General features: G+C 36.8%; 1 protein-coding gene across 3 annotated transcripts in view; it reads left to right on the forward strand.

Annotated features, from left to right (window-relative positions):
* Window positions 1-443: 443 nt before the first annotated feature.
* The window catches only part of LOC124177145, a 42,785-nt gene continuing 16,813 nt past the window's right edge, over window positions 444-26,415 (forward strand). Inside the window, exons 1-6 of one of the 3 annotated variants that reach the window (XR_006869535.1) lie at window positions 444-646; window positions 3,397-3,642; window positions 4,158-4,404; window positions 7,133-7,331; window positions 7,440-7,588; window positions 7,676-9,421. Coding sequence is in view for 1 of the 3 variants with exons in the window: in XM_046559192.1 (XP_046415148.1) it covers window positions 21,778-26,395 (4,618 nt within the window). In the remaining 2 variants the exon portion in view is untranslated. The other 2 variants (XM_046559192.1, XR_006869534.1) reach the window with 2 other exon arrangements.

Here is a 26,415-nt window from a genome sequence, read left to right on the forward strand (position 1 = left end):
GAGATCGCAGCGGACAATTATTAACATATATTGGTGTTTAAAATATTATCGAGTAATTCTAATCATACGCGCGAGTGATTCGCTATTCGAAAACGACAATCATTTTAGTGTAATTTCCTAGTGCGTCAAATGCCAGAACATCAGATTATTCCGCGAATCTATAAAGTTGAATAATGTAAATTCTCTATATTATACTTCACGACGATCTGTTATCGTTCTCTTTGTTATATTTCTTTTTCGCGTTTGTGGTGAAAACCCACGAGTTTGCGTCATTGGAAAAAACGCGGCGCCTCGCAAAGACTTCCGTTTCATTACCGGATGAAATCTGGGCGAGTCCTACCGCAGGAAAGAGTGGGGGGGTGTACTTATCGCAATAATGTATTCGTCCGAACGTAGCCTTCTCCTTCATTCGCTCTCATTGTCAGACTTGTTCTCGTGACGGCTACAACTTCTCGTTTGCATGCTGAGCAAGATACTTGATGGAGTTTGATTGAATTTGCAAAAATCTATGGGATTTTTCTTTTTTTTTTTTGATAACGCACGTGACAACGGATCGCCGATCGAACAGATTGACAGTTTACTGGACTCGCTGAACCGAGTGGCGTTCATTTCTAACCGTACGACAGAGGCAGGGGAATTTCACGTGGTACGTATTTCTGCTAATTCTGTTTCTCAGGCGCATATTAAGCGGGCTGTTTGTAATTTCACAGCGACGATTGAAGAGCTTTATGCGTATTCATCGTCTCGCATTAATTGAGAGTAAAATACGCTTCACTTTCTTGAGATTCCAGTCTGGCCAGCCTATCCAGGTTTCACATAACATAGTATATTATTTAAAAGGGGAATAAAAGGTAAATGTATTATCGCGGGCAGAAATCACCCCAAGGAATAATCGAATTTTATTCCTGAGTTATATACGTAGGAGTTCATTTCCGACTCAACTCTGGCCACGTTATTGACTTCAAAAGGAAAGAAACAAAAATCTAACAAACGAATTCAAGTTGAAACGGGTTATTACTCTATTATAAGAAATATTCCGTTAAACGAAAAGACAAACTCATTTTCAAAGATACCAGGATCAGACTACAAACAGAATTTATCGTAGAACGCAATTTCTAGAAGTACCATCAGTTTGTTTGCTTTCTTCAAAGTTTATTACAATTTTTATCGTTTATTTACTCTAAGAAAGGGGTTCACATATCTTTTTTTTTTGATTTAGGGGAGACCGGGGCTTGAAGCAACACTTTTTACAAGAAATGAAATGTCGCACAATGTATGAATACGAATTCATCCCTAATTGATGCGGCTTTAGGTTTACTATCGAATATTAATTCTGCGACAGAACTAATTGGATATCGAAAATCGTTCTTGAGATATGCATTTTTTTCAAACTTTAACAGACTGTCAAATCTTACCCCGGTCTGGGGCAAGAAGTTGCGGCCCTGGGGTAGATTGTTACATATTTTTTTTTCTTCTGTGGCCTAAGAGGAAGTTGACCCTGTTCTTCACCTTCACAAAATAACGCAACAATTGTGATTATGAATAATAATCTTTATTCAATAACAGCATTGAACACTTGAGATTTCGAGAAAACGGTGCTGAATTCGATCAAAAACAAATCATTTTCTTCGTTTTACTCTTGAATCGGAAAGATAATCAAGTTTTATCAGGACAGAGTTTCTTTTTATTTTATTTTTTACTACAAGAATCGATCTTAAACAATTAATTCCGACAAGAACTTTTTTTTGAAAATCAGTATTAAAAACAAATATGTTCGGCATTGTCATCCCATTTCCGAATCATGACAAAAAGATGTGTGTTTCGAGTACCCGATTAAAAAAAACGTTTCTTCGATTTGAAAAAGTTCATCTTCTTGTAAAGGATATTTCGGATCGCCGCACTTTTACAAAATGGCGGAAAAATGTCGAAAAATTAGAGGTGCTTATTTTGACCCATAAGATCTAAAAAATCTATAGGTCATCAACATGGAAATACCACATTTTGCACCTGTTTCTCAAATTCCTCCGGATTATATGCATCTATTGGGAATTGTTAAGAAATTGATTGATCTTTGGCTGACGAAGAGCCGTCAGTATCGCATAAAGCCAAGTACATTACGAACAATTTCGGAACTGTTGATCCATCTCAGACGCTGTCCACCGAAAGAGTTTGCTCGGAGACCAAGAGAATCGAACAGTCATGCTCAGTGGAAAGCAACGGAATTCCGTCAGCTTTTATTTTATACCGGTCCATTTGTATTCCGGAAACAATTGAAAGGCAAAATCTATCACAATTTTCTGGCCTCACATGTCGCTATTAAAATACTGTTTAACTTTGAACTATTGCAGTATGTCAATTACGCCCAGAGCTTACTTATCGATTTTATCACATCTTTTGCTAGAATCTATGGACTACAATATTCATCGCGCAACGTGCACACTCTCTCACATTTACCTGACGATGTAAGAAACTTTGGGACTATAAATTCGTTCAACACGATCCGTTACGAAAATTATATGAAGATTATCAAAAAATTCGTTCGGAAAGCAGACAAGCCACTCGAGCAATTACACCGTCGTTATACGGAAATGCAAAACTGTTTCATTAGCAAAGAAAAGACTGCGGTTACTGACATTGTAAAAAGAGATGAACATATCAACGGCCCTCGTGTAGATTCACGTACCAATCCACAGTTCCGGAACATAGTGACTCCGAATTTCACACTCTCTGGAAAACGTCCCAATAACTGCAGCGGTGTTGGCGATCAGATAATATGCATAGAAAATTTTGCAACATCTCCGGACGGCGAATGTCGCTTTGTTGGTAGAGCATGGAGCAAAATTGGACCAGTACATAGAAAACCATGTCCTTCAACTTTGGTCGGTATCAACAAAGTTGACCGGTTAGGGCCGTTGAGAAGTTGGCCAGTCAATTCAGTCAAATGTGAATACATGTTGATTCCATATGGAACAGGCAGTACGGCAGCTGTCTCACTTCTGCACGGATGTATATGAAAAGAAGGAAAATATTGATGTGTGAGTTTCAGATGCTTCACACGAAAACCTTATTATTTCATTATTTCTGCAATATTCTGGGAACTTTTATCCATCTTATTCTTAGTACATGTATGTTATGAGCATTACAGCCCTGGGTCTATTTTATCATCGTAATTTTAGTACAGAGTTATGCTTCTCAATTAGATCGGGAAAGCTTCCGATAAATGTACCTGTCTGTCAGGAAAACCTCAAATCTCAGTGGATCTCGGCAAAAATCTTTTATCCTGGATCTCCCACTTGTGTGGTAAAAATACACTGGGACTGTAGTAGAATGACTTATATAATGAAACACATATATTTGTTACATAATTATCTGTTGATTGTTTTGGTCTTGTATCAGGTGTTGTGCTACACTTTTGAAAGATGGCGATGGACAATGGTGCAGAATTGAACTTCTTCTGGGTTGTGTTATTTGAAGACCGGCCGTATTTTATTATACCAGATATATGGATGTGGCCAGAAAAACAAATGTGTTTGCTTCGAAATATCGAACAAACAGCGGAAATATTTGCTGCAGCTCAGACGAAAACACCTCCGGGGAAAAATTGGATATCTCGCAATATAATCAAAACTTTTGGACCATGTGGTACGTCAAATTAATCGATCATTTGACACTGTTGTGATGTCGACATTATATCATGTATCTGATGTATGAAAATATCACATCTCGCATGCAATTTCATTGGCATCAAGGAACGGTTCACATTATATCAAGTTATGCAATCGTCCACCTGCTGTTAACATCATTATTTTATTTCTATTCTTACTCTGTCCGGTTTTGAATCAGAATATTATAATAATATCAGAATAATTTCTTATGTGACATATTTTTCAAGTAGCCTGATCTACCTATATTCTCAACTCATAATAACGAATATGCAAACACGACGTAGGAATTTATCTTGATAGCAGTGTTTTCTTCTCAGTTCTGCGTAAGTCAATTCTAATTTCAATTTGTTTGAAAGAATTCCATCACAGTAAATCTGTTTATGTTGACTAACAAGTAGATCATCGGTAATTACAAAAAAGTGATCTGAAATTATACATAAATATGAAGAATTGATTTTCAATTTATTTAAGGAGTGTTTGAATTTGTTACAGAGACGTATGATCAAGCTATGCGTGTATGTGAGAAGCTGGAAACAAACTCTAACCCGAACACCGAAGATGAAAGGGAATTCCATATCAGGGAGCACAAACCATGAACCAAATGAAGCTGTACAGAATTTCGAAATAGTACGCTCGCCGTTCCCAGCTTCGACGTCTTCGATAACAAGTATTATTGACAGTGATGATAGCATAAGGTCGACTCCGCGAATACAAGATCCCGTGGCATCTGAAAGCAATGGTAAATCATTCATTATTATTACTCGTTTTTAAGTAATTGGAGATCAGGAGAAAACTTTCGAGTACCTTCCATAGTCATTTTCTATGGAATTCAACCTACCTCATGAACAGTGATGGAGATAGGTATTTCTGAAGACACGTATGAATAGAAAAAATTGAATATAGTCTTGTAACATGAATGAAGCAATCAATTCTGGAGTTTCTGTGCAGGCTTGGTTTTTCTGTTTGAGTGTAGATAAAAACGTCTTTCAAATAGGGTAACTCAGCGCACGACGGACCCCCTAAACCGCTAATTATTGTTTGTGGCTTTTGAGTATCAGTTGCAAGTTATTTTAATATATCTCCAACAAATTCATCATCATTTTCCCATAATTAAAGAAAAAGAAAAAAAATTCTCAAGGCACAGACTAAACAAGTTAGCGATAACTTACTCCATAGCAATTTGACTGGCTCGTATCTTATCACTATTCGAGGTATGGTAGTAAGTTTGTAAGTACTTTTTGACGGAAAATTTTATGGCCTCTGAGATACCGATGGAAAAAGAAATATACTTTTGTGTTTGAACTAAAATACCAAGTCGACCTTTACCTGACTTTTGTGGCTGCATTTACGAAAAATGTGATACTCTTATCATCATTTTGTTTTCGAACGACTGATAGAACGTGACATTAGAGGATCAGAAAAGGCTCTACAAGTTTTGGAATTATCGTCGCAAATAGCGCAATCAAATAATCAAAGTGTGGAAATTTCCGAAATGACACGTTTTGACGACTCCGTTCGACTGACAACTGTGGGAGACGTGAAGGCGTTAGAAGTTCTGCTAACTCGAGATTCCACGAAAGCTCGAGACTTGGTGAGTACAGTCACAGATGTGTATATGGGGCGTTCCACGTCACTTCGCCGGGCCATGGGCTTGACCCCTTCCAATTTTCATGTCCTATTTATTTTGGGTTCTGTTTCGCTCAAAATACGACCTCAAATTTTTCGGAATTTTTATTTCGTTTTTAAGGGGTTGCACGAACTCAAAAATCATGAAATTGTGAGAAAACATGAAGAGGAATCGTTTTTAAATTGATGATTTTTTTTTCACATAAACTAAGACTCGAAACATAATTTTGCGTCCTAGTCCGAAAGCGGGCCGAGAACTAACATTGTTGATTTTTTTTTTCAAGAATATTTTATTTTATTTTGCGGACGAAAAACAAAAAAAAATAGTTCAGAAAATAAGAAAAGAGGCCCAAAAATTGTCGAAGAAGCTCTACTTTTTAATTAGTTACTATTTTATATCTACGTTCAATCTAAAAAAACAAAAAAGTTTCGCGAGAAAAAATTATTTTCTTTGTTTTTCGTCCGCAAAATAAAATAAAATATTCTTAGAAAAAAAAATCAACAATGCTAATTCTCGGCCTACTTTCGGACTAGGACGCAAAATTATGTTTTGGGTCCTAGTTTCTGTGATAAAAAATCATCAATTTAAAAACGATCCCTCTTCATGTTTTCTCACAAATTCATGATGTTTGAGCTCGTGCAACCCCTTCAAAATGAAATAAAAATTTCCAAAAATTTGAAGTCGTATTTTGGGCCAAACAGAACCCAAAATAAATCGGACATTAAAATCGGAAGGGGTCAGGCCCATGGCCCGGCGAAGTCACGTGGAATGCCCCATATACATCTGTTAGAAAGTGAAGTTACGGTAGCTCCGAACTGAAGGTTGGAAAAAATTTTTAATTAACAGATAAAAGTATCACAGATTCTTGCAACCCTCCGCTTGGGTGCTACCGAATCTTTGTTTTCTGATTTCCGATTATTTTTTTTTTCCTCCCTTCTGTATTCCAACAATCATCAGCCTTGTGCCTATGTACGTATGTACATACTTCACAATTGAACGGTTATACGGCAGACATGTATGAAACACAAATCATTGCTTCTTATATTACCTATGCGAGTAAATTTAGTAAGTGTCCATCCATGAATTGCGTAACGGCTTACTGGGTGAAGAGGGGGGGGGGGGGGGGGGGAGATGCTGTTCGACAAAAATTTGAAGTAACAAATTAATTTCAACTTGTAGGTACAAGTTTATTATTTTCAAGTTTACATTTCACGTGTCCTCGAGTATTTTGTTACATTACTTTATTATAATGAATGTGCAATTCCACTATCATACTTGTATTGCCTTTCAACTTCTAGTTCAAAATTTTTTCAAACGATCAATATTTACACGCTTGTGTTAATAGTTTAGTCATTTATGGATGGCCCCTAAAACGGAGCACGTCTTATATATTGGAATGATAAATGTCAAGATACGAGCACATGCAGAGTCTCTGTATTTTACTACGTAAAATTTGAATACAGCATGTCGATTTTTCTATTTGACGTCAACGTATTTTATATTACCCCTGAGTGATGATGGCAAAATCGAATGACATATACATCAGATTTGTGTACTAATGGTCGGAGATCCAAGCTCGGAGACTCGGACTTTTCTCCGAGCCTATTTCTCCAACCTCGTTTCAGAACATATTTAATATGTGTCTTCGTAAACTTTTTCAGTTTATTACTTTCTTTCCGAACCAAAAATATTTTTGTTTCCTCAATGTGTTAGTATATCAAACTGTACAATTTATCGAGACGAAAATTAACGAAGATGCTGGTAGAAAAAAACTGGTTGTTGTATCACTGCGATTGGTTTCTCAATCTAGATTCTAGAGTAACACTTTCCAAATTCGCAGGAAGAATTCTTCAAAACTGTATTTGAGAAGTCTATGGAAGATATATCACGGCAAGGTTCACGTCTCACTTTGCCCGACACTGTACGACGATCTCTTGACCGAATCTTTACAGACAACGCTACTACTTTTCACGACTGGGCAAACGATGATGAATCAAAACTAAAAATAAAGCGCATGAAAATCTTTGATTTTTTATACAGTTAAGTATCTCATCAGAATCGAAATTGTAATTTGTTCAGAAAATAGCTAGAAACAGCGGTACATAATATTTGAACTGTGCCTAAGTAATGTTTGGATCATATTGCAGAGGCATTGTGTAGAGTATGGACTCGTCCTGAGCGATACAGATTTGTAAACCCTGTTCTAACATGGATGCTGAGAGCTGAAGAACGACAGGCTGGTAGCGCTAGCAGAAACACAGTTGCGGAAAACTGAGGGCTTGAACGAGCCGGTACGGTAAGAGCCAAAGATCAACTCAGTCCACCTTAAATTAAATCAGAGGATCATAAAATTATACTATAATACACGATTCTTTAATTTCAGTTCCGATGACTAATTCGCATTTCCTCTGCTTGGAATAATACATATTTGGCCATAGAACCCACAGCTTCCAAGAAGTACGCTCCGGTTGTGCAAGTTCGACGTCCCTTTTTAGAAACTGGAGACTGCTTGATCATTAGGTGTAAGGATATGATTTGCATGATAGCTTGCAGTGAGGCTTTCTTACGTACCGTAATTTGAAACCAGTTTTAAACTCAATCGCTAACCTTGATAGAAATATGTGTGAACGCTCATAATCCTCGATCAGATGTTCAAGGCTCATAGTGTGTCACTTTTCTGACTTTCACTTTTTTTTTAACTCACTTTTATAAACTGCGAAATTTCTTTCCTTTTTGTTTACTGCCTGTAACTTTTTTATTAGGGTGGAGCGAAAATGCGAAATTTTTAAAAAACGATACAGCCAAGTGCGGAAAAGTTGTGGGGGCACGTGTAGGTACAGACAATTCTCCGGACGAAACTCCGGAGCTAACTTTGAAGATCCGGTTGATCGATAAATTGAAAATTATCCCTCTCCGTCTCCGTCCCTCTCCCGCTCCCTTTCCCGCTCCGGCTCCTTCTTCGTCTCCCTCTCCCTCTCCCTCTTCCTCGCCCTCTCCCTCCACCTTTCTTTGGAGCTGGAAATCCCAACTTTTGCGGTGCGGCAAAAAATTTTCTATACTTGCAAGCGCACCCACAGCTTTTCCACACCCAGCCATATCAATTTTCGAAAATCTTACATTTTAGCTCCACCCTAACGGACAGACAGGTGGGTGTAAATCATATACTCTGAAATTACATCTATAACTTTTCCAAAATACGTTACTTTTTAATCACTTTTTTGTCACTAGATGGTCACTTTTCAAATACTTGTCGTCACTTTTGTCACTTTTTTTAACCACTCAGACTGCTATGAGCCCTGAATATCCATCTTGAATAAATATATATTGAAGCCAATCGAAATTGTAGTACAAGACTTGGCAGTGATGAAATGCGGACGTTAAAATTATTGGAAAACTGTTACCTTCCGTTTAAATCTGTTACTTTCTTCATTTGTCGCTCTAACGACACATTCCTGATTGAAGGAAACGTTTGACAAAATTTACTCGTATAAGTCTATTCATTGATTTATGTATACATGCAGTGCTTTGATTATAAGTGATATGTTGGGCTAGTTTTTACGAGAAAATGAAACACAATTCTGCACAATTTCGACCTGTCGTAGAAATCTATGCACATCAATTTAGGGACAACTTGTAATTGGAACAATACGGCAATGATTTACGCGATGCGTTTAGCAATCTTAAGATGTTACGACCGAAATCGGCACGTCATTCATTACACGATTTATCTAGTAAGTTCGGGAAGAATACATGTATAAAAAATCACGGAATGAATCGCAGAAATGCGAATCATCAGATATACTGCATCAAAAATCACATAGTCAAATGTATGTGATTTTTGATCTCATTTATTTGATTAGGCGTGCTTTTGTAATTCATTAGGTGATTTTTTATATAGTTTTCGCGAATTTACAAAATAGATCATGTAACAAATCACGTGTTGAATTTGGTCGTAACCTCTTGTGATTTATCAAATGAACATTTTTGGCAGAGATGACGACGCCCTGTCTTTGTACCTAAAACCTCAAGTTCGATAAATAAGCATTCAAGTTTTCCCAAAATCAACTACCAAATATATTTCAATCCTATTTGTATGACGCCGAATAACAAACATGGTAATTGTTACTTACTATTACGCATAATTTTTATTTCCATTTCCGTGTAGTAGTATTTCTGAATTTATCGTCCAGATTCCGTGAGAGCCGCATTAAATGGTAGGCGTTATCCTTTTACATCAATTTTCTGACATAACTCGACACTAAGTGATTTCATTGGTCGAATCTAGCGGAATAGGAGGAATGAAATCACTTAGTGCGTGTTGTGTTAAAAAATTAACTCAAAAGAAAAAAAACAAACGGCCAAAGTCTCGTGATCGTTCAGTGTTCGTGTCATCGCCAGTGAGTCAGCTGTTCACTCTACTGTAAGTGCCGATGCCAAGTTCAAATATTCGCGGCCTTATTAGGCCACTAAGATGGTAAATTAGAGGAGATCGGTGACGCGGCGCCGAGTAGCGTTAATAGCCGATACGTTCGCGGTATTCGCTCGGCCAGCGAAAGGGGTAAGATTTTCGGGGACCACGGGATCTCTTTCTCTTTCTCTCCGGGGACGTTGAAGAGATCAGTCGCGTGCCAATTTATAATAACTGGAGAAGGAGGAAGGGAGAGTAACGTGGACTGGATACGGACGGCCCATCCCGATCGAGTTGAACATCGGAAGATTCCACAAATTAATTCTCCGCCAAATCACCATGCGAGAGTCCCCGGAGTCTAAAAGAAAGAGCCAACGATCGACGAGGCATCTAGAGAAGATAAGTTGCTCAGACCACTGTAATTTCGCCCTGTAGGGATTGTACGGCTAGTGAACCGATATTCTATTATTTAATTGTTGTAAAGAAGGAAAATCGGACGTCGGACTGGTGAAGCTAGATTCCCAGAATTAAATATATTTTGTTATTTGTATAATCTCACACTACCTTCCATCCATGTATAGCTGACATATTGCTATTAGACGATTACGTGGGATATACGTATCAGCTTGAAGAATGAAGAAGGTTTTGTCGAAATCCGGTCAGGTATAAAGATATGTTCAATTATTGGGCAAACGAACATGTTTGCGTTTACGACGTTTCGGCCGCGCCCCGCCGACCATCATCAGGCTATAATAATTACAAAATGTTTCAGAAGACATTCTAATTAGAACAGAGACTATATGTTGGTAGGAATAGTTACTGTTTTTTAACTTAATTATAGACTATGTATTGTCACATGTTGAAGTGACAATTTTTAGGTTATGTATGAAATTTGCGAAATTGGCCGAAACGTCGCAAAAGCAAACATGTTCGTTTGCCCATTGATTGAACATTCTTTATACCTAACCGGATTCCGACAAAACCTTCGTCATTCTTCAATCTACCTCCTGGTCGCTGATCCTTCACAAACGTATCAACTTGGTCCTTGGAATACGCAAAATCTATGTCCTCTACGTAAGAATGGATACCTCGTCATCGTTTCGCATACGTATCGTAAGCGGCCGTCGAGCCCTTCGTTAACTGAGATTATACCTCTAATGTTTGTAACGAAGATGTACCATATCTTCAGTAGTACGTGCACCGTACGTATGGTATTGGAACATCTACTGCAAATCGATGTATTGGTATGGGAGAACTACATACGCTGTACGTAGATGATTGGTAAATGAAAGCTCGAAATTCGTATCTCATACATTAGGATAAATGTTTCGGTATCGTACGGCACACGTATCCGAGCCGATGATTCAGCTCTTCAATATCTAAGACTATACCTCTGATCTTCGAATAGCGGACGTAACGCATCTTCAGTACTACGTACACTGTACGTATAGAATTAGTGCCTGATACAGAAAGCGACGTATCGGGATAAGAACACTATGTACATGTACGTACACAAGTGGCAAATGGTACCCTCGCAATCCGTAATTTAGACGTCGTAATGCACGTCTCATTACAGTACGCTATACGTATGATAGCCGGACATTTAGCTCTTCTTTATCTAAAAAATATGCTTCTTACTTACGTACATGAGACGTATGTAGAGTCTAAGAGCCAGTGGACGGCTACCTGCATGTATTTGACCAAACCTGGGATTTTGTACAGTGAGGCCCCTATACCTACCATATATGAGATGGGGTTTCACTAAGCCCCAACTGGTGGACGCGGCGCGCGCTCAGGTAAGACAGGTATCGATTTTTGGTGAATTTTAAATGCATTTGACCACGTCTGCCGTTTTTATATTTGAAAATATATTATTATTATTATCTAAAAATAACAACGGCAGACCATTACCACGCGTTTAGCATAGTGGCAGACAGTTTTGAAAATGCTGAAAAAAATTAAATTTTGAAATTAATTGACCAAATCTGCCATTGACATATTTTGTTTATTAGGGTCTTAAAAACTTATATTCATCACGGCAGACGGCTTCATAGCGTACACACTTCAGCAGACAACAAAACCTTAGCTACTATCCGGTCATATGTATATACATATATGTATTAAGTTACCTATTTCACATCAATATGATTTACTTTATCATGCATCCATATTGATTTAAAATTTAATTTTGTAAACTATGTACTAAAAGTGATGAGTTTGACGATAAGAAAGCAAATATATTTCGGAAGAATCTCAAATATTAGGGTATATTGCAGATAACAAATAATCATTCAAATATTTATTTAGTTTTCTTCTTTTTATTTATTTAAGACAAAATTTGAAAAAATGAACGAAAAAATATGAATCGTGCATGCTTTACAAAACATTTATTTTTTCCGACTAATTTCAATCTTCATTCACCGTCATCGGAGTCAAGTCTGTCGTGGTGTGACTCGTCTTCATCATCCGTAGAATTGGAATCTGTAAAAATTAAACATTAATTATAAAATGAAAATAATTGGAAAAGTGATCCGAACATATTCGATAAAAAATTGATTATTATGAACTTACCAGGGACTTCGGTGATTAAGTCACTCACAGAAGTTGGCAGCTGATCACCATCAAACCATTTGAATACAAATTTGTCGTCCCGCTCAATCCAACCATACTCTAATGGGTCCAATGTGGTAGGTTGCTTCTTATAAGCATTTCTCCAAACACTTGAAATATAATGAGCTCTTAGAAGTTGCTGGTAAAGCTCACTCTTACACGGTGGTATTGAGCTTGCATCAAAATTCAGTATTTTTTTAGCGAAATTTTCATTCACGTCAGAAGTCTTTAGTCAATGAAAATTTCACTAGAAAAATACTGAATTTTGATGCATTTTGATGAATGAAGATTGAAATTAGTCGGAAAAAATAAATGTTTTGTAAAGCATGCACGATTCATATTGTTTTATTCATTTTTTCAAATTCTGTCTTAAATAAATAAAAAGAAGAAAACTAAATAAATATTTGAATGATTATTTGTTATCTGCAATATACCCTAATATTTGAGATTCTTCCGAAATATATTTGCTTTCTTATCGTCAAACTCATCACTTTTAGTACATAGTTTACAAAATTAAATTTTAAATCAATATGGATGCATGATAAAGTAAATCATATTGATGTGAAATAGGTAACTTAATACATATATGTATATACATATGACCGGATAGTAGCTAAGGTTTTGTTGTCTGCTGAAGTGTGTACGCTATGAAGCCGTCTGCCGTGATGAATATAAGTTTTTAAGACCCTAATAAACAAAATATGTCAATGGCAGATTTGGTCAATTAATTTCAAAATTTAATTTTTTTCAGCATTTTCAAAACTGTCTGCCACTATGCTAAACGCGTGGTAATGGTCTGCCGTTGTTATTTTTAGATAATAATAATAATATATTTTCAAATATAAAAACGGCAGACGTGGTCAAATGCATTTAAAATTCACCAAAAATCGATACCTGTCTTACCTGAGCGCGCGCCGCGTCCACCAGTTGGGGCTTAGTGAACCCCCATCTCATATATGGTAGGTATAGGGGCCTCACTGTACAAAATCCCAGGTTTGGTCAAATACATGCAGGTAGCCGTCCACTGGCTCTTAGACATAAATATTTACTTACGTGTCAGTCTTGTAGCACTATACGTACACTGCGGTGAGTACTACACGTACTCATTGTAGCGGCGCAAAATTTGTTTCTTACGTTAGAACGTAGGTTTTTTAGTTTAAACCGTGGCACCATCTTCCATAGTTCATAACTAATGACCGTTGGAACAACATTCCCATGTAACTTCTAGCCCCGGTCTCCCCTACTTCAGAAATAACGAGTAAGTAAATGAATTGGTATACATGAAATTTGAAACAATAATTCTTGTTTCAAAATATCATTCAATCATCTGCTCATTCGTACACCGTATTAAGACACGCCGTTTTTATATACATATACATACTACTATCCGTTTTCAAATTGAATTCATAATTTATTTTGGTTCGTATTACTGGCCTTCTCCACACTAACAATTCTTTTTTTTGTTCTTTTGTCTTTTTTTACCTGAAATTTTATTTTTCGTTGTAATTGCAATGTCGACCGAGTTCGTTAAACCATAGAGCAGTGTTTTCGTCATGTCTCGTTTACATTAGAAATACTATGACTAAACTTTGTTCAATGTAAAGAATATCGACGCTGTAATTAGCAAATTGTCCCACTCCATCTTCGGAAATTTTTCAGGAGAGCCAAGAAACATTTTGCAAATAGAAAAATGGTAAGATTGAATGAAAAAAATATGTAGTATTGTTAACAATGCGTTTGGTGTTCAGTACATGCGTAAAAATATATCGGCGTATTACAATTGTGTCATTTAGTAGCACTTTTTGGGGTTCGACCATTATCGTTTTGAAATTCTAAAAATATATGAGGAGTTGTACAATATTCGTTCTAAAATTCAGAAGGTAGATAACAGTTAGAATAAACAATTAAATCAGTTGAAATGTCATACATTTATGAAATTGAAATTTTTTACCACATCAGATATCGGTAACAATGATTATGATTGAATTATAATACTTCTTCAATAATCGACGAAACTTATATTCAACGAAATTATAAATATTTAGTATCACATGAAAATTTGGCAAAGTATATAGATATATTGTACTATTTGGTCGAATTAGTCTTGACTTCGAGTTAAAATTATTATTTTATAACAAGCTCACATTTTAAAATAAATAATCAAATTATAAATTGATATAAATTAAAAAGCAATTAACTTCATTATTTTTCGCGAGGAAGTTTATCACAAAATTAATGATAGTCAATCGGTAATGTTTCCTTCAATTCTTGTAAATCATGATGTTACTTTTTTTTTTTTTCAAGTGGCTTGTGGAGGACCGAGGTCGCGACGTCAACGTACGGGATGAATCAGGGATAACGTTGCAGGACGTGGCTGGTCCATACAATAACTCAGATATTCTAGAGTGGCTTGCGAAATTCGAAGAGAACCGTGATGCACAGGGCTGCTAAAATGTTTCAGGGGATCAGATTCAAAGTTTTAAAAACTGTTGACATATAATACGGGACGAAAGAAAAACCAAAAATGATTTTGTACGGTATGTGATATTATTGTTATTTACGCGCTTACGTACAATATTAGTTTACACCAAATGCGTTTGAATCAAGCGTAGTACATTTACTCGCCAACATAAGAATCAATCTACGATTTCATTACCGAGAACTGCCTCAGTATCGGAGATTCGCATTGATTCACAATTGTACCGGCGTCACACGGAATTTTCCATTTATAACATTTTTTTCTTATTGAAATTTTAGAAAAGAACGAATCGCAGAAACAAAAGTCAGGCCATCGTGCACTTGAAACCGTGATTATGTTATCTTTTACTGCGATAATAAACGCTTCCCGTTGAACAGGAAGGTGACGTTGTCGCGTGAACAGAAATAAAACTGCAGTTCGCGTATATAATGATTCGAATTCAAGGATCTTGTATGGAATGATGATTTCAATTTGAATACTGGAAGGAATTAACGAAGTTTTATATTTGAGTAGTTGAAGTCAGGTTCCCAAATACTCGTTATCGCATAAATACCTGATAATTATTGTTATTTTCGAAAAACGAGAAGACGGCGGTATTAGTCGGTCTTATTTGAGAGGGAGATACATGGTCTTGTACATTGTATGTCTTTGAGAGAATTCATTACCATTACTGAGATCGCGGGGGACAATTATTAACATATGTTAGTGTTTAAAATATTATCGCGTGATTCTAATCATACGCGCAAGTTATAATTAAAACGATATTCATGTCAGTGTAATTTCCTAGTGCGTAAAATGCCGGAACATCAAATTATTCCGCAAATCTATGAAGTTGAATAATGTAAATTCTCTACATTGTACTTCACGATGATCTGTTACCGTTCTCTTTGTTATATTTCTTTCTCGCGTTTGTGGTGAAAACCCACGAGTTTGCGTCATTGGAAAAAACGCGGCGCCTCGCAAAGACTTCCGTTTCATTACCGGATGAAATCTGGGCGAGTCCTGCCGCAGGAAAGAGAGGGGGGGTGTACTTATCGCAATAATGTATTCGTACGAACGTAGCCTTCTCCTTTATTCGCTCTCATTGTCGGACTTGTTCTCGTGACGGCTACAACTTCTCGTTTTCATGCTGAGCAAGATACTTGATTGAGTTTGATTGAATTTGCAAAAATCTATGGGATTCTTCTTTCTTTTTTTTGAGAACGCACGTGACAACGGATCGCCGATCAAACAGATTGACAGTTTACTGGACTCGCTGAACCGAGTGGCGTTCATTTCCAAGCGTACGACAGAGGCAGGGGAATTTCACGTGGTATGTATTTCTGGTAATTCTGTTTCTCAGGCGCATATTAAGCGGGCTGTTTGTAATTTCACAGCGACGATTGAAGAGCTTTATGCGTATTCATCGTCTCGCATTAATTGAGAGTAAAATACGCTCCAGTTTCTTGAGATTCCATTCTGGCTAGCCTATCCAGGTTTTACATAACATAGTATATTATTCAAAAGGGGAATGAAAGGTAAATGTATTCTCGCGGGCACAAATTATCCCAAGGAATAATCGAATTTTATTCCGGAGTTATATACGTAGGAGTTCATTTTCGACTCAACTCTGGCCACGTTATTGACTTCAAAAGAAAAGAAACAAAAATCTAACAAACGAATTCAAGTTGAAACGGGTTATTACTCTATTATAAGAAATATTCCGTGAAACGGAAAGACAAACTTATTTTCAAAAATACCAGGATCAGACTACAAACAAAATTTGATGCAGAACGCAATATCTAGAAGTACTATCAGTTTGTTTGCTTTCTTTAAAGTTTATTACAATTTCTATTGTTCATTTACTCTAAGAAAGGGGTTTACTTATCTTTCTTTTGTTTTAGGGGAGACCGAGGCTTGGAGCAACTTTTTTTACAAGAAATGAAATTTCGCACAATGTAGAAATACGAATTCGTCCCTAATTGATGCGGCGTTAGGTTTACTATCAAATATTAATCCTGCAACAGAACTAATTGGATATCGCGAATCGTTCTTGAGGTATGCATTTTTTTAAAACTTTAACAGACTGTCAAATCTTACCCCGGTCTTGGGCAAGAAGTTGCGGCCCTGGGGTAGATTGTTACATTTTTTTTTTTACTTTTTCTGTGGCTTAAGAGGAAGTAGACCCTGTTCTTTACAATAATGGTCTCTTATTATTAGTCGATTAGATTAACCGTTCAGAAGATATTCACCGTCAAACTTACGCAATAATTATTTGTTTCGATGTACCCAAACATGGTTGGGACAAAAAAAAAGAACGAGAATGAAAGATTAAAACATTTTCATGTTCATAGAAACTGAATTTTGTACAAATTTCCCCGAAACTCATGAAATGAATTGAAATTGTTTGAATTATTAACAAAAGACTGTTAAAAATAGTGTGCATTGAAGTTTGACGGTGAATATCTTCTGAACGGTTAATTTAATCGACTAATTATAAGAGACTGACATAAGAAATAAGAGATTGTAGAGCTGTAAATTTCTGACACAACAATGAGTCGCGCGTATCATAATGACTTTCCGTTGAAGAGTTATAGAATTCACAAGAAAAAAAGACATCTACCTTAAAATGATCAAACTTTAACCTGCAATAACTTCTGAACAGTGAAGTATACAAAAAAATTGTAGGAGACCTTTTTTGTAGAGAATTCAATTTTCTATGAAAATATGAGACGAATTTTTTTTTATATATAGTAGATACCAAGATATGTATTCTTCTTCCTCTCCATAAGAAAAAGATAGAAAACTGCGAGCCGGAGGACCTTCTTATTAAAATGAAGAGCTTCTACTTGGAAAGAATGTTTTTCAGGTCTCTACCAACCAAGTTTTCGGAGTATAAAGTGAAAAAAAAAATAGTCGATTTTTTTGGCCCACCCTAATATATATATACGAGTATATATATATATATATATTATTAGGGTGCTTATATATATATTAGGGTGCTTTTTTTTTTGGACTATTTTTTTTTTTTTTTTCGGTTCCATCGTGAAATTTTGTTGGAAATACAACAAAAAAAATTCCCTGAAAGATTGAGCCCTTAATATTAATATTAAGTGCTCGCCCAAGGCATGTAAAGATTTTCCGCTTAAAATACACGTAAACTTTAATTTTTTTCTTTAAAACATCTACAGTTCAGAGGCATTCTATGGTGTAGTCTAGGACGTCAGTAGGTTTTCTTCGGAATGAAATGCTCTACAAAAGTGCTCATTGCGGTGAAGTCGTAACTCACACCGGCGAAGTCGTACGGGCCACCCAAACCCAATTTTTTCATGAAATTCTTGTCTTTTTGCCCGTATCTCGTAAATAACAAGAGCTACGAAAAAAATATTCAACAAATTTGTCGGAAATTTAATTTCCTACAAAAAAGTTCCAGAAAACCAAATTGCTAACATCGATATTTATTGAGATATTGGGCTTTTAAGGTGAGGAAGTATGGAATTTTCATGAATTATTGAGTTCAATTGTCGAATTATTGATTGTCGAATATTTTTTTGTTTTGTGGCTCTTGTCATTACAATTACAATTACAAGAGCTACAAAATAAAAAAATATTCGACAATCAATAATTCGACAATTGAACTCAATAATTTCTTTACAATAATTGTCGAATATTTTTTTGTTTTGTGGCTCTTGTCATTACAATTACAATTACAAGAGCTACAAAACAAAAAAATATTCGACAATCAATAATTCGACAATTGAACTCAATAATTCATGAAAATTCCATACTTCCTCACCTTAAAAGCCCAATATCTCAATAAATATCGATGTTAGCAATTTGGTTTTCTGGAACTTTTTTGTAGGCAATTAAATTTCCGACAAATTTGTTGAATATTTTTTTTGTAGCTCTTGTTATTTACGAGATACGGGCAAAAAGACAAGAATTTCATGAAAAAATTGGGTTTGGGTGGCCCGTACGACTTCGCCGGTGTGAGTTACGACTTCACCGCGATGAGCACTTTTGTAGAGCATTTCATTCCGAAGAAAACCTACTGACGTCCTAGACTACACCATAGAATGCCTCTGAACTGTAGATGTTTTGAAGAAAAAAATTAAAGTTTACGCGTATTTTAAGCGGGAAATCTTTACATGCCTTGGGCGAGCACTTAATATTAATATTAAGGGCTCAATCTTTCAGGGAATTTTTTTTGGTGTATTTCCAACAAAATTTCACGATGGGACTGAAAAAAAAAACAGTCCAAAAAAAAAGCGCCCTAATATATATATATATATATATATATATTGTACTATTTGGTCGAATTAGTCTTAACTCCGAGTTAAAATTGATATTTTATAACAAGCTCATATTTTATAATGTATAATCGAATTGAGAATCAATATAAATTAGAAAGCAATAACCTTTTTTATTTTTCCCCAGGAAGATTATCACAAAATTGACGATAGTCAATCGGTTATGTTTTCTTTAATTCTTGTAAATCATTATGATTTTTTTTTCTTTCAAGTCTGGCGGGATAGAGTCCCTGTAATTGATCAAAGGTCAAACATGTTTTTATTCTTTTTTTTCGAAGGATTAAAGCCCATTCAGCCACAAATTTTTATTTATAGCGAATGTTACCATCGGGTGAATATTTTATTCTTCTTATGTTAGTAATAACTGGATCACCTGTTCTATTTCCTGGAAGTACTGAGGAAAAAAACTTTATTTCATGAAATGATTTAAAATCTCTGAAGATCACTTCTTGATGTCTCAGTCATATTTTTTTGTTGATCATAAATCAAATGAGCCACTCGTCCTTCATTAATTTCGTCATTGAACTGTAATCCTCTCATTTTTTTTTCTTTTTTTTTTCTTGTCGTCAATTCCAACTGTTTATAAACAATAAGGATAAACGTGACCTCTAACTTAGGACAAATGATACTTTTAATTTCATAAAGGATTGACTAGTAATATGTTATTAAATACCTCCAATTGTAATGAAAATTTCGTTGTTCGTTAATTTTTCTCTCATATTATGGTTAACAAAACAAAAGGTTAATAAATAGACCACGAGAACTTCAACAATCGAAGCTTGGCACATTTTAGTGGAGTCGGACAGTTTTCTTACTGTGAAGATTTCAGCGCTACGGATAGACAGTTTACATGCGGCAAGTTTTCGAACTCAAAAATTTAAATTACGCGCTTACCAAGTTCAGGGCATATGAAGCATGATATTCATCAGCAGAAAACCCTAAATCAACGGTTTTCGAGAAATGTGGAGCCAGACACTTTTCTACTCAGAGCGTCGATGTGTAGCTTGTGAGACTATATACGTACTTATAGCTACTCTCTCGGGAGTGATTAGACAAAATGATGGGGTTCGTTGAGCGTAAAAAAGTGATCAAAGAGGTATAAATAAAACAGGCAAGAAAGATGCTTTTATTGGAAATACGCGTTTGCAGTTCAAAGTCTAAAACAGGACCGTTTATACAATAATATGCGTTTACGCGGCAATCTTATTTATTTGTTAACATGTGAAAGCTTTGTCAACGCAACCCCTGGAAATAATCGACTTTTATTATATGTTACGTATAGGATTTTGTTCCGGACTCAGCTCTGGCCACATTATTTACTTCAAAGTGTTTTCCTTTTATGTGTGGGTACGATCTATCAGTCTGAAACCTAATCTAATATTATTAAAAGCTTATAACAATACAAAGATAGAGGAAGGGTTTGAATTGGATAGGAGAGAGAGAAACCCAGAAAAACTGTCAAACTAAATAGCGGGTAATGTGACCTCATGTTTCCCACTAACGTGGATTTGCGTCATGATCATATTTCCTGAGAGCGCGGGACAAAACTGCTATTTTTTATCTCATGGATGAGTGAAAGAAGTACAGGGGGAATAATGAGTCACTTTCATTCCGCTTTTCAGGTGAAAAAAGTGAACTTTATGATTGAGTAATAGAATTTAGTTCAGTTTCAGGTACCTGAAATGACATGTCAAGTGAAATATGTCAACATGAGGGTATTGAAGAATTTTTCAAGCATACCTCACAAATAAATTTCACAGAATTAAAAAACAATGGCCTAATGTTTCAAAGTTTTAAATCAAACTCTACCCAGTGCCGACAACAGGGTGGATTTCCCCGGTTAAAATACGTGTGTTTCGGACACGTTCTCAGTGGATATTTTATTGTAAAAGTAATAATGCTGAAACAAATCTGCAATTGCGAGGTTTCAGTGGTGATGAGTGTTACTATCTGAGAAAAAATTTACATTATTATACCATGCAATTGCGACGAATCGCACACCCTCGAAATTTGTTTTTCTTTTGCATTTAGAGAAAGAAAATATTGCAGTTCACTGAACGTGTTGACCAAGTTCGTTCGGTTAGTTTGCCCTGCATTTTGGTGTCCAATGAATTTCAGTGCATCCGAGATAAGGACGCGCCACCGTTTTTCTTCTAGAACTATTTTCATGAATCGTACGCAAGATATATTTTTCATAAGTCTGTTACAATAATGCCAGATGTTGAAGAAAAACCTAATATTTGGTCAATTTTTCCGTTAGACTCGACCCCCGTTTTTGTCCTGATTGGAAATCGTCACAATTGACAACTGGCAGGAACGCTCATTGTGAGGGAGATACCCGTGACAGAGGAACAAGAGCTGTTAGAAGGTAACATTTGTTAAATATATTCACTTTCAATGAATCAACTGTATTCAGAGTCCTACGTGTTCACTGTCATACCTGATTGTTTCTCTGCAATATATCAAAATCTTGATTCATTGCAAGAAAATGCAACCGTGATTTATGTATATAATATAATATTTACGGTCCAGCCTGTGATCTTCATCCGAAATAAATATTTCACTAATTTCAACCTAGGCTCCTTCGCCGATTTATGGATAATTTTTTTCAGGATAATTATTGACGATTGATGTGAACTCAAGTCTTGACAACCACTGATGAAAAATTTATAACTGACGGAAGAAATCAAATTTCCGGTATGAAACCCAACAACGCGAACCGCGAAGTGCCAAACGTCGGAGATGATGAGTATGACAAACGGGGCGGGCAGGGGAGTCTGATGGGCTTTATTTACCAGCTGAAGGTGCTAATGCTCTTCATGACCCGCGGATTACGGAAAGATCTAAAGTTTCGTTTGGCGACCGAAATGAAGGCGGCGGGAAACTTTGATGATCTCGTGCTTGAGCTTAAATGCGACGACGACACCGATAGTAAGAAGTCTTACCGATTTCTTCAGGCCAAACATAAACAGTCTAATTCGACGCTGACCAAAGCTGAGGCCCTTTTCGAGGATAAAGTCTTCAACTTGAGCACATACTTCGATTCCTACTGTCAGATAAAAAGACATCCCGTTTTTAGTCAGGGCGATTTGATAGATTTCATAATTTATACTACCGTAGATCTAGATGTGGAGAAACTCAAATCTCAAGGGATTAAGCTGATACCGGATGAACAACGTGACGATTTTCTGGATTTCGAAAACACAAACTACGGAAACAGACGATACAAGTTCGACAGTGAAGGACCATCTATGATATATAAAAAGCTAGCATCGGAAGCTTACTATCTGGCTCAGACGTTGGCTGCGAAAGTTCTGAATGGGGAAAAGTTGACGTTTGACAACAAAATTCTGAAAAAATATCGTCACATTCTGACAAGGGAAGTTCTTAATGTGAAGGAAATGAAATTTTCCGACGCTTTTATTAAAGGGGAACAATTGTCCGATGGGGCGAAAAATTTCCGCGACGAATTTTATGGTCAGTATTTACAACAAAAGGAACCCCCGGAAAATGACGTAAACCAAGAAAATATTTGGAATGATATAAAGGATAAGTCTCTTGAATTCTTGGAGAGTTTCGTCTCGGACTGCGTACTCGAGTGTCTGGAAGAGTTACCCGTGGAATTCAAAAATTTATTGGATTGTGCCAACGTTAACAAACTAGTCAAAATAGAAACGTCGCCAGAAAAAGTCTCTGGGAAAGACAAAGAAAAAGTCTCTGGGACAGACAAAAAAAAAGCCTATGCGCCTAATATCGTGACTAACATCGACACTCTGTTGAGATATGTATTGAATGAAGAAACTACCGACAAGATTCGATTCAAGTCAGAGTTTTTGAACGATAACGGCAAGCTGCCTGGGGACATATTAGGACTCAGAAAAACTCTGAAGAACGAACTGGGGAATAGATTTGACGTTCTCGATAAATATCTTTTTGAAATCGAAAATTTGAAGAAGGTCAAGGACGAACAGCTGTGTTTGAAGAACAAGTTTCCCGACAGTCACGTCAATGACAAAGAAATCCCATGTTTCCTCGAGAAGTTGACGGTAGCGGTTAAACAGCCGAACGAAATTGAACTGGGCAAAATATTAGAACAAGAGATGGGTCAAGATCGCATGTTAAATGAACTGTGTGCTGGATTAGTTACCATGTCTTTTGAAAAAGAGATGCGAAATTGGTTTTTTCACAAAATAGGTTCATATAAATCAGCGGATGACGTCCGTGAATTTCTCGATGAAACTGTGAATAAAATTGAAACGCTGATATTGTCGGGATTCAATTTGGCATACCCGGAGCAGCTTGAAAATTACGGCATGTATTTCAAAAAAGCAAATCAGGAGTTTTTGAATTATTTAAACAATTCGACAAAAGATACAGGAAAGAAAAATGCCGCTTGTAATTTAGTCGCAACCGAGGGAACACTGATAGCAGCCATTCAAGTTCACCGAGAGATCAAGAATTCACCCGAGTTTCAAGAAGAACATAAAAGTATAATTATGCGGCTGAACGAGCTGTTGTTGCCCAGTATCAGAAAACGTGTAATAGATGTATTTCGAATGAAGGACCGGCATCATTTGCTGGTTGTCGTTTCTGAAGGGTGCAATGATCAGGAGCTTCGGGACTTGGGTATACTGTACAAAGATTTGAACGAAATTATGACGGATAAAGGATATGAAATGAAAAGGCTGATTTTTGTTACAAGGACGGAGTTACGTTTCGAAAACTGTTATCAGATTTACTGTAATTTAGGCTTGAATCATCTTACAGACGATTCACAGAGGAAACTATTGGACAAACAGCTCGTTAATTTGCAAGATCGAAAAGAAAACATGAGTTTCACAGAATTATTGCGAATTCAACAATCGGAAAATGTAGATCCGAACGGTTTTAAAAACTTCAGAGACGCCATTGACTCCACAACGTTGGAGAAGCTGATCCGTGGCAGGAATAATATAAAAATAGGCTCTGCCCCGCAAGGTTTGGGTTCTATGAAAAATTATTTCATGAATCGTACATTTCATCGGCGAGTTATCATCAAGGCCGACGTCTTTGACTCTGAACTGACTTCCGAGATCTACGCCGTCGGGCACGTGGACCTCAATTTCTCACAGAACCGAAGGACGCATGGAAAAATGGGATCTTCTCAGCGAATTCATTCCTTGAAACAGCAACGTAGATTCGTTGAATTGAACAGTGGTGAAGAGGAGACGCGATTCGCAGAGCTATGTAACGCAAATCCAAGCCAAAACGTTCACTGGCTTATGTGGGGAAAGGGAGGATTACTATGGATACGATCGAATGGTAGTATCGATACTTTGCTGGAGTACAGAGACTTGGGAACAAATTTTGATTGTAACTACCGGTGCGAGGTATGTAAAAGCGCAGCCAGCAATATGAAGGTTGATGAACTAAATGCTCAGAATGTGGAGCCCGTAATTGTTTCTGATGTCGCGGGCATGGGAAAAACAACAATTCTAACTCACTTTACGAAGAAAATGGAAGAGAAAAACCCCGAAATGTGGGTGATCCGTATTAATTTGAACGATTATGCAGATGCGTTGGCGAAAGAAACCAGAAAACCCAATGTGAAAGCGGGTGACGAGGAGAGCGTGACCAAGTTTCTCGTCAACGGTTTTTTGGAACTCAAGACTGAAATGGAAAGAGTGATTCTGAAATATCTGATCAAGGTACCAGGTAGCGTGGCTTTACTTTTCGACGGTTTTGATGAAATAAGTCCCCGGTACACGGAAACAGTAATAAAAATGTTGAAAGCATTAAAAGAATATTCAGAAGTGAAATTGGTCGTTACCACAAGACCCCACATGCAGGGTGCATTAGAAAGTACGCTTCAGACATTTTCTTACGCAATGGAACCGTTTTCTCGAACAGATCAAATCGATTTCTTAGTCAGGTATTGGAGGAACGTATGCAATCAAGTTGACGAAACACTGCTGAGAACACGTGCTGAAAGGGTGTTGGAGAAAATTGGAAATGCAATCTCTGATCGGCTAAATGAATTCGCTGGTATTGCACTGCAAACTCAGCTTATTGGAGAAATATTTGCTCCCGACAATGTCAATACGGATTCAGTGGTTAATCGTAAAAGTTTTGAGCCGGATGTGCCAGATTATTCCAAACTGGCTGATCTGTACCGTATGTTTGTTCACAGAAAGTTCGAAATATACTGCACAGAGAAGAAGAAGGATGACTTAAACAATCTTGCGGTACAGGAAGGTGCCGAGAAATTAGAAGCAAAATGTTTGAAGGACTATCGGCGATTAGCCATGTACATGTTGCTTGAAGAAGAAAATTCAGGAACGTGGACTTTATCTGCAGAGGAAATTGACGAAGTGAATGAATCGATTACTGAGATAAAAAGCGGTAGAGATCGAATGAGCATCGTGACAAATACAAGCAATCAGACAGTGCGTTTCATTCATAGAACTTTTCAAGAATATTTCGTGGCCAGTTATTTGTTTAATAGCCTCAAAAAATCGAACGCGAAAGAGTCGACTGAGCGGTTAAAAGAGTTCATTTTTAATGAAATTCTGCTAGAAACAGAACATAAGGTGATTCGTGCCTTCCTTAACGATCTGTTATCCGAACCGCTAGTGAACTCAATATTCGACGCTCCTATCTCTACGGAAAAATGGAAGGTATACGTATCCAGCAGATACTACGGAAGGATTTCGGAAATTGCTGCGAAGGAAGGCAATTACGAGATCATCAAATTCGTCTTTTCTTGGCTTGCAAAGAATTCCTCAGATCCACAAAAGTTCATTAACTCAAAGTTCGCATTTTTTGACCAAACTCTGATGAATCAAGTGATTAAGAACATGCCGCTACACAGATGCCAGAGCACATTAGCTGAAGCTGAAAGAGCAGCTCTGACATGGTTGCTGGAACACAAGGCTGATGTCAATGTTACCGATTCTGCAGGGAATACTTCAATGCACTTGGCTGTTATTAGAGGAAATTTAATGGTTCTGAAATTATTGGCAGATCAGGGAGGAGCTGACATGACAGCTCGAAATGACAAGGGTGAAACATTGCAGCATATAGCTGCTAAATTTCAGAAGTTAGATATGCTAAAGTGGCTTTTGGAAGACCAGGCTTGCGAGGTCAACGTACAGGATGATTCAGGGATGACGTTGCAGCACGTAGCTGCTGGACATTATAACTTTGATGTGCTGTACTGGCTTGTGCAAGACCAAAATTGCAAAGTCAACATACGGGACGATTCAGGGACGATATGGCAGCGTATATTTTCTAAATTTCAGAAGTCAAAAATGTTAAATCAAGTTGTGGAAGACCGAGGTCGCGACGTCAATGTATGG

The sequence above is a fragment of the Neodiprion fabricii genome, chromosome 3, assembly GCF_021155785.1.
Source record: "Neodiprion fabricii isolate iyNeoFabr1 chromosome 3, iyNeoFabr1.1, whole genome shotgun sequence".
Lineage (NCBI taxonomy): Eukaryota > Metazoa > Arthropoda > Insecta > Hymenoptera > Diprionidae > Neodiprion > Neodiprion fabricii.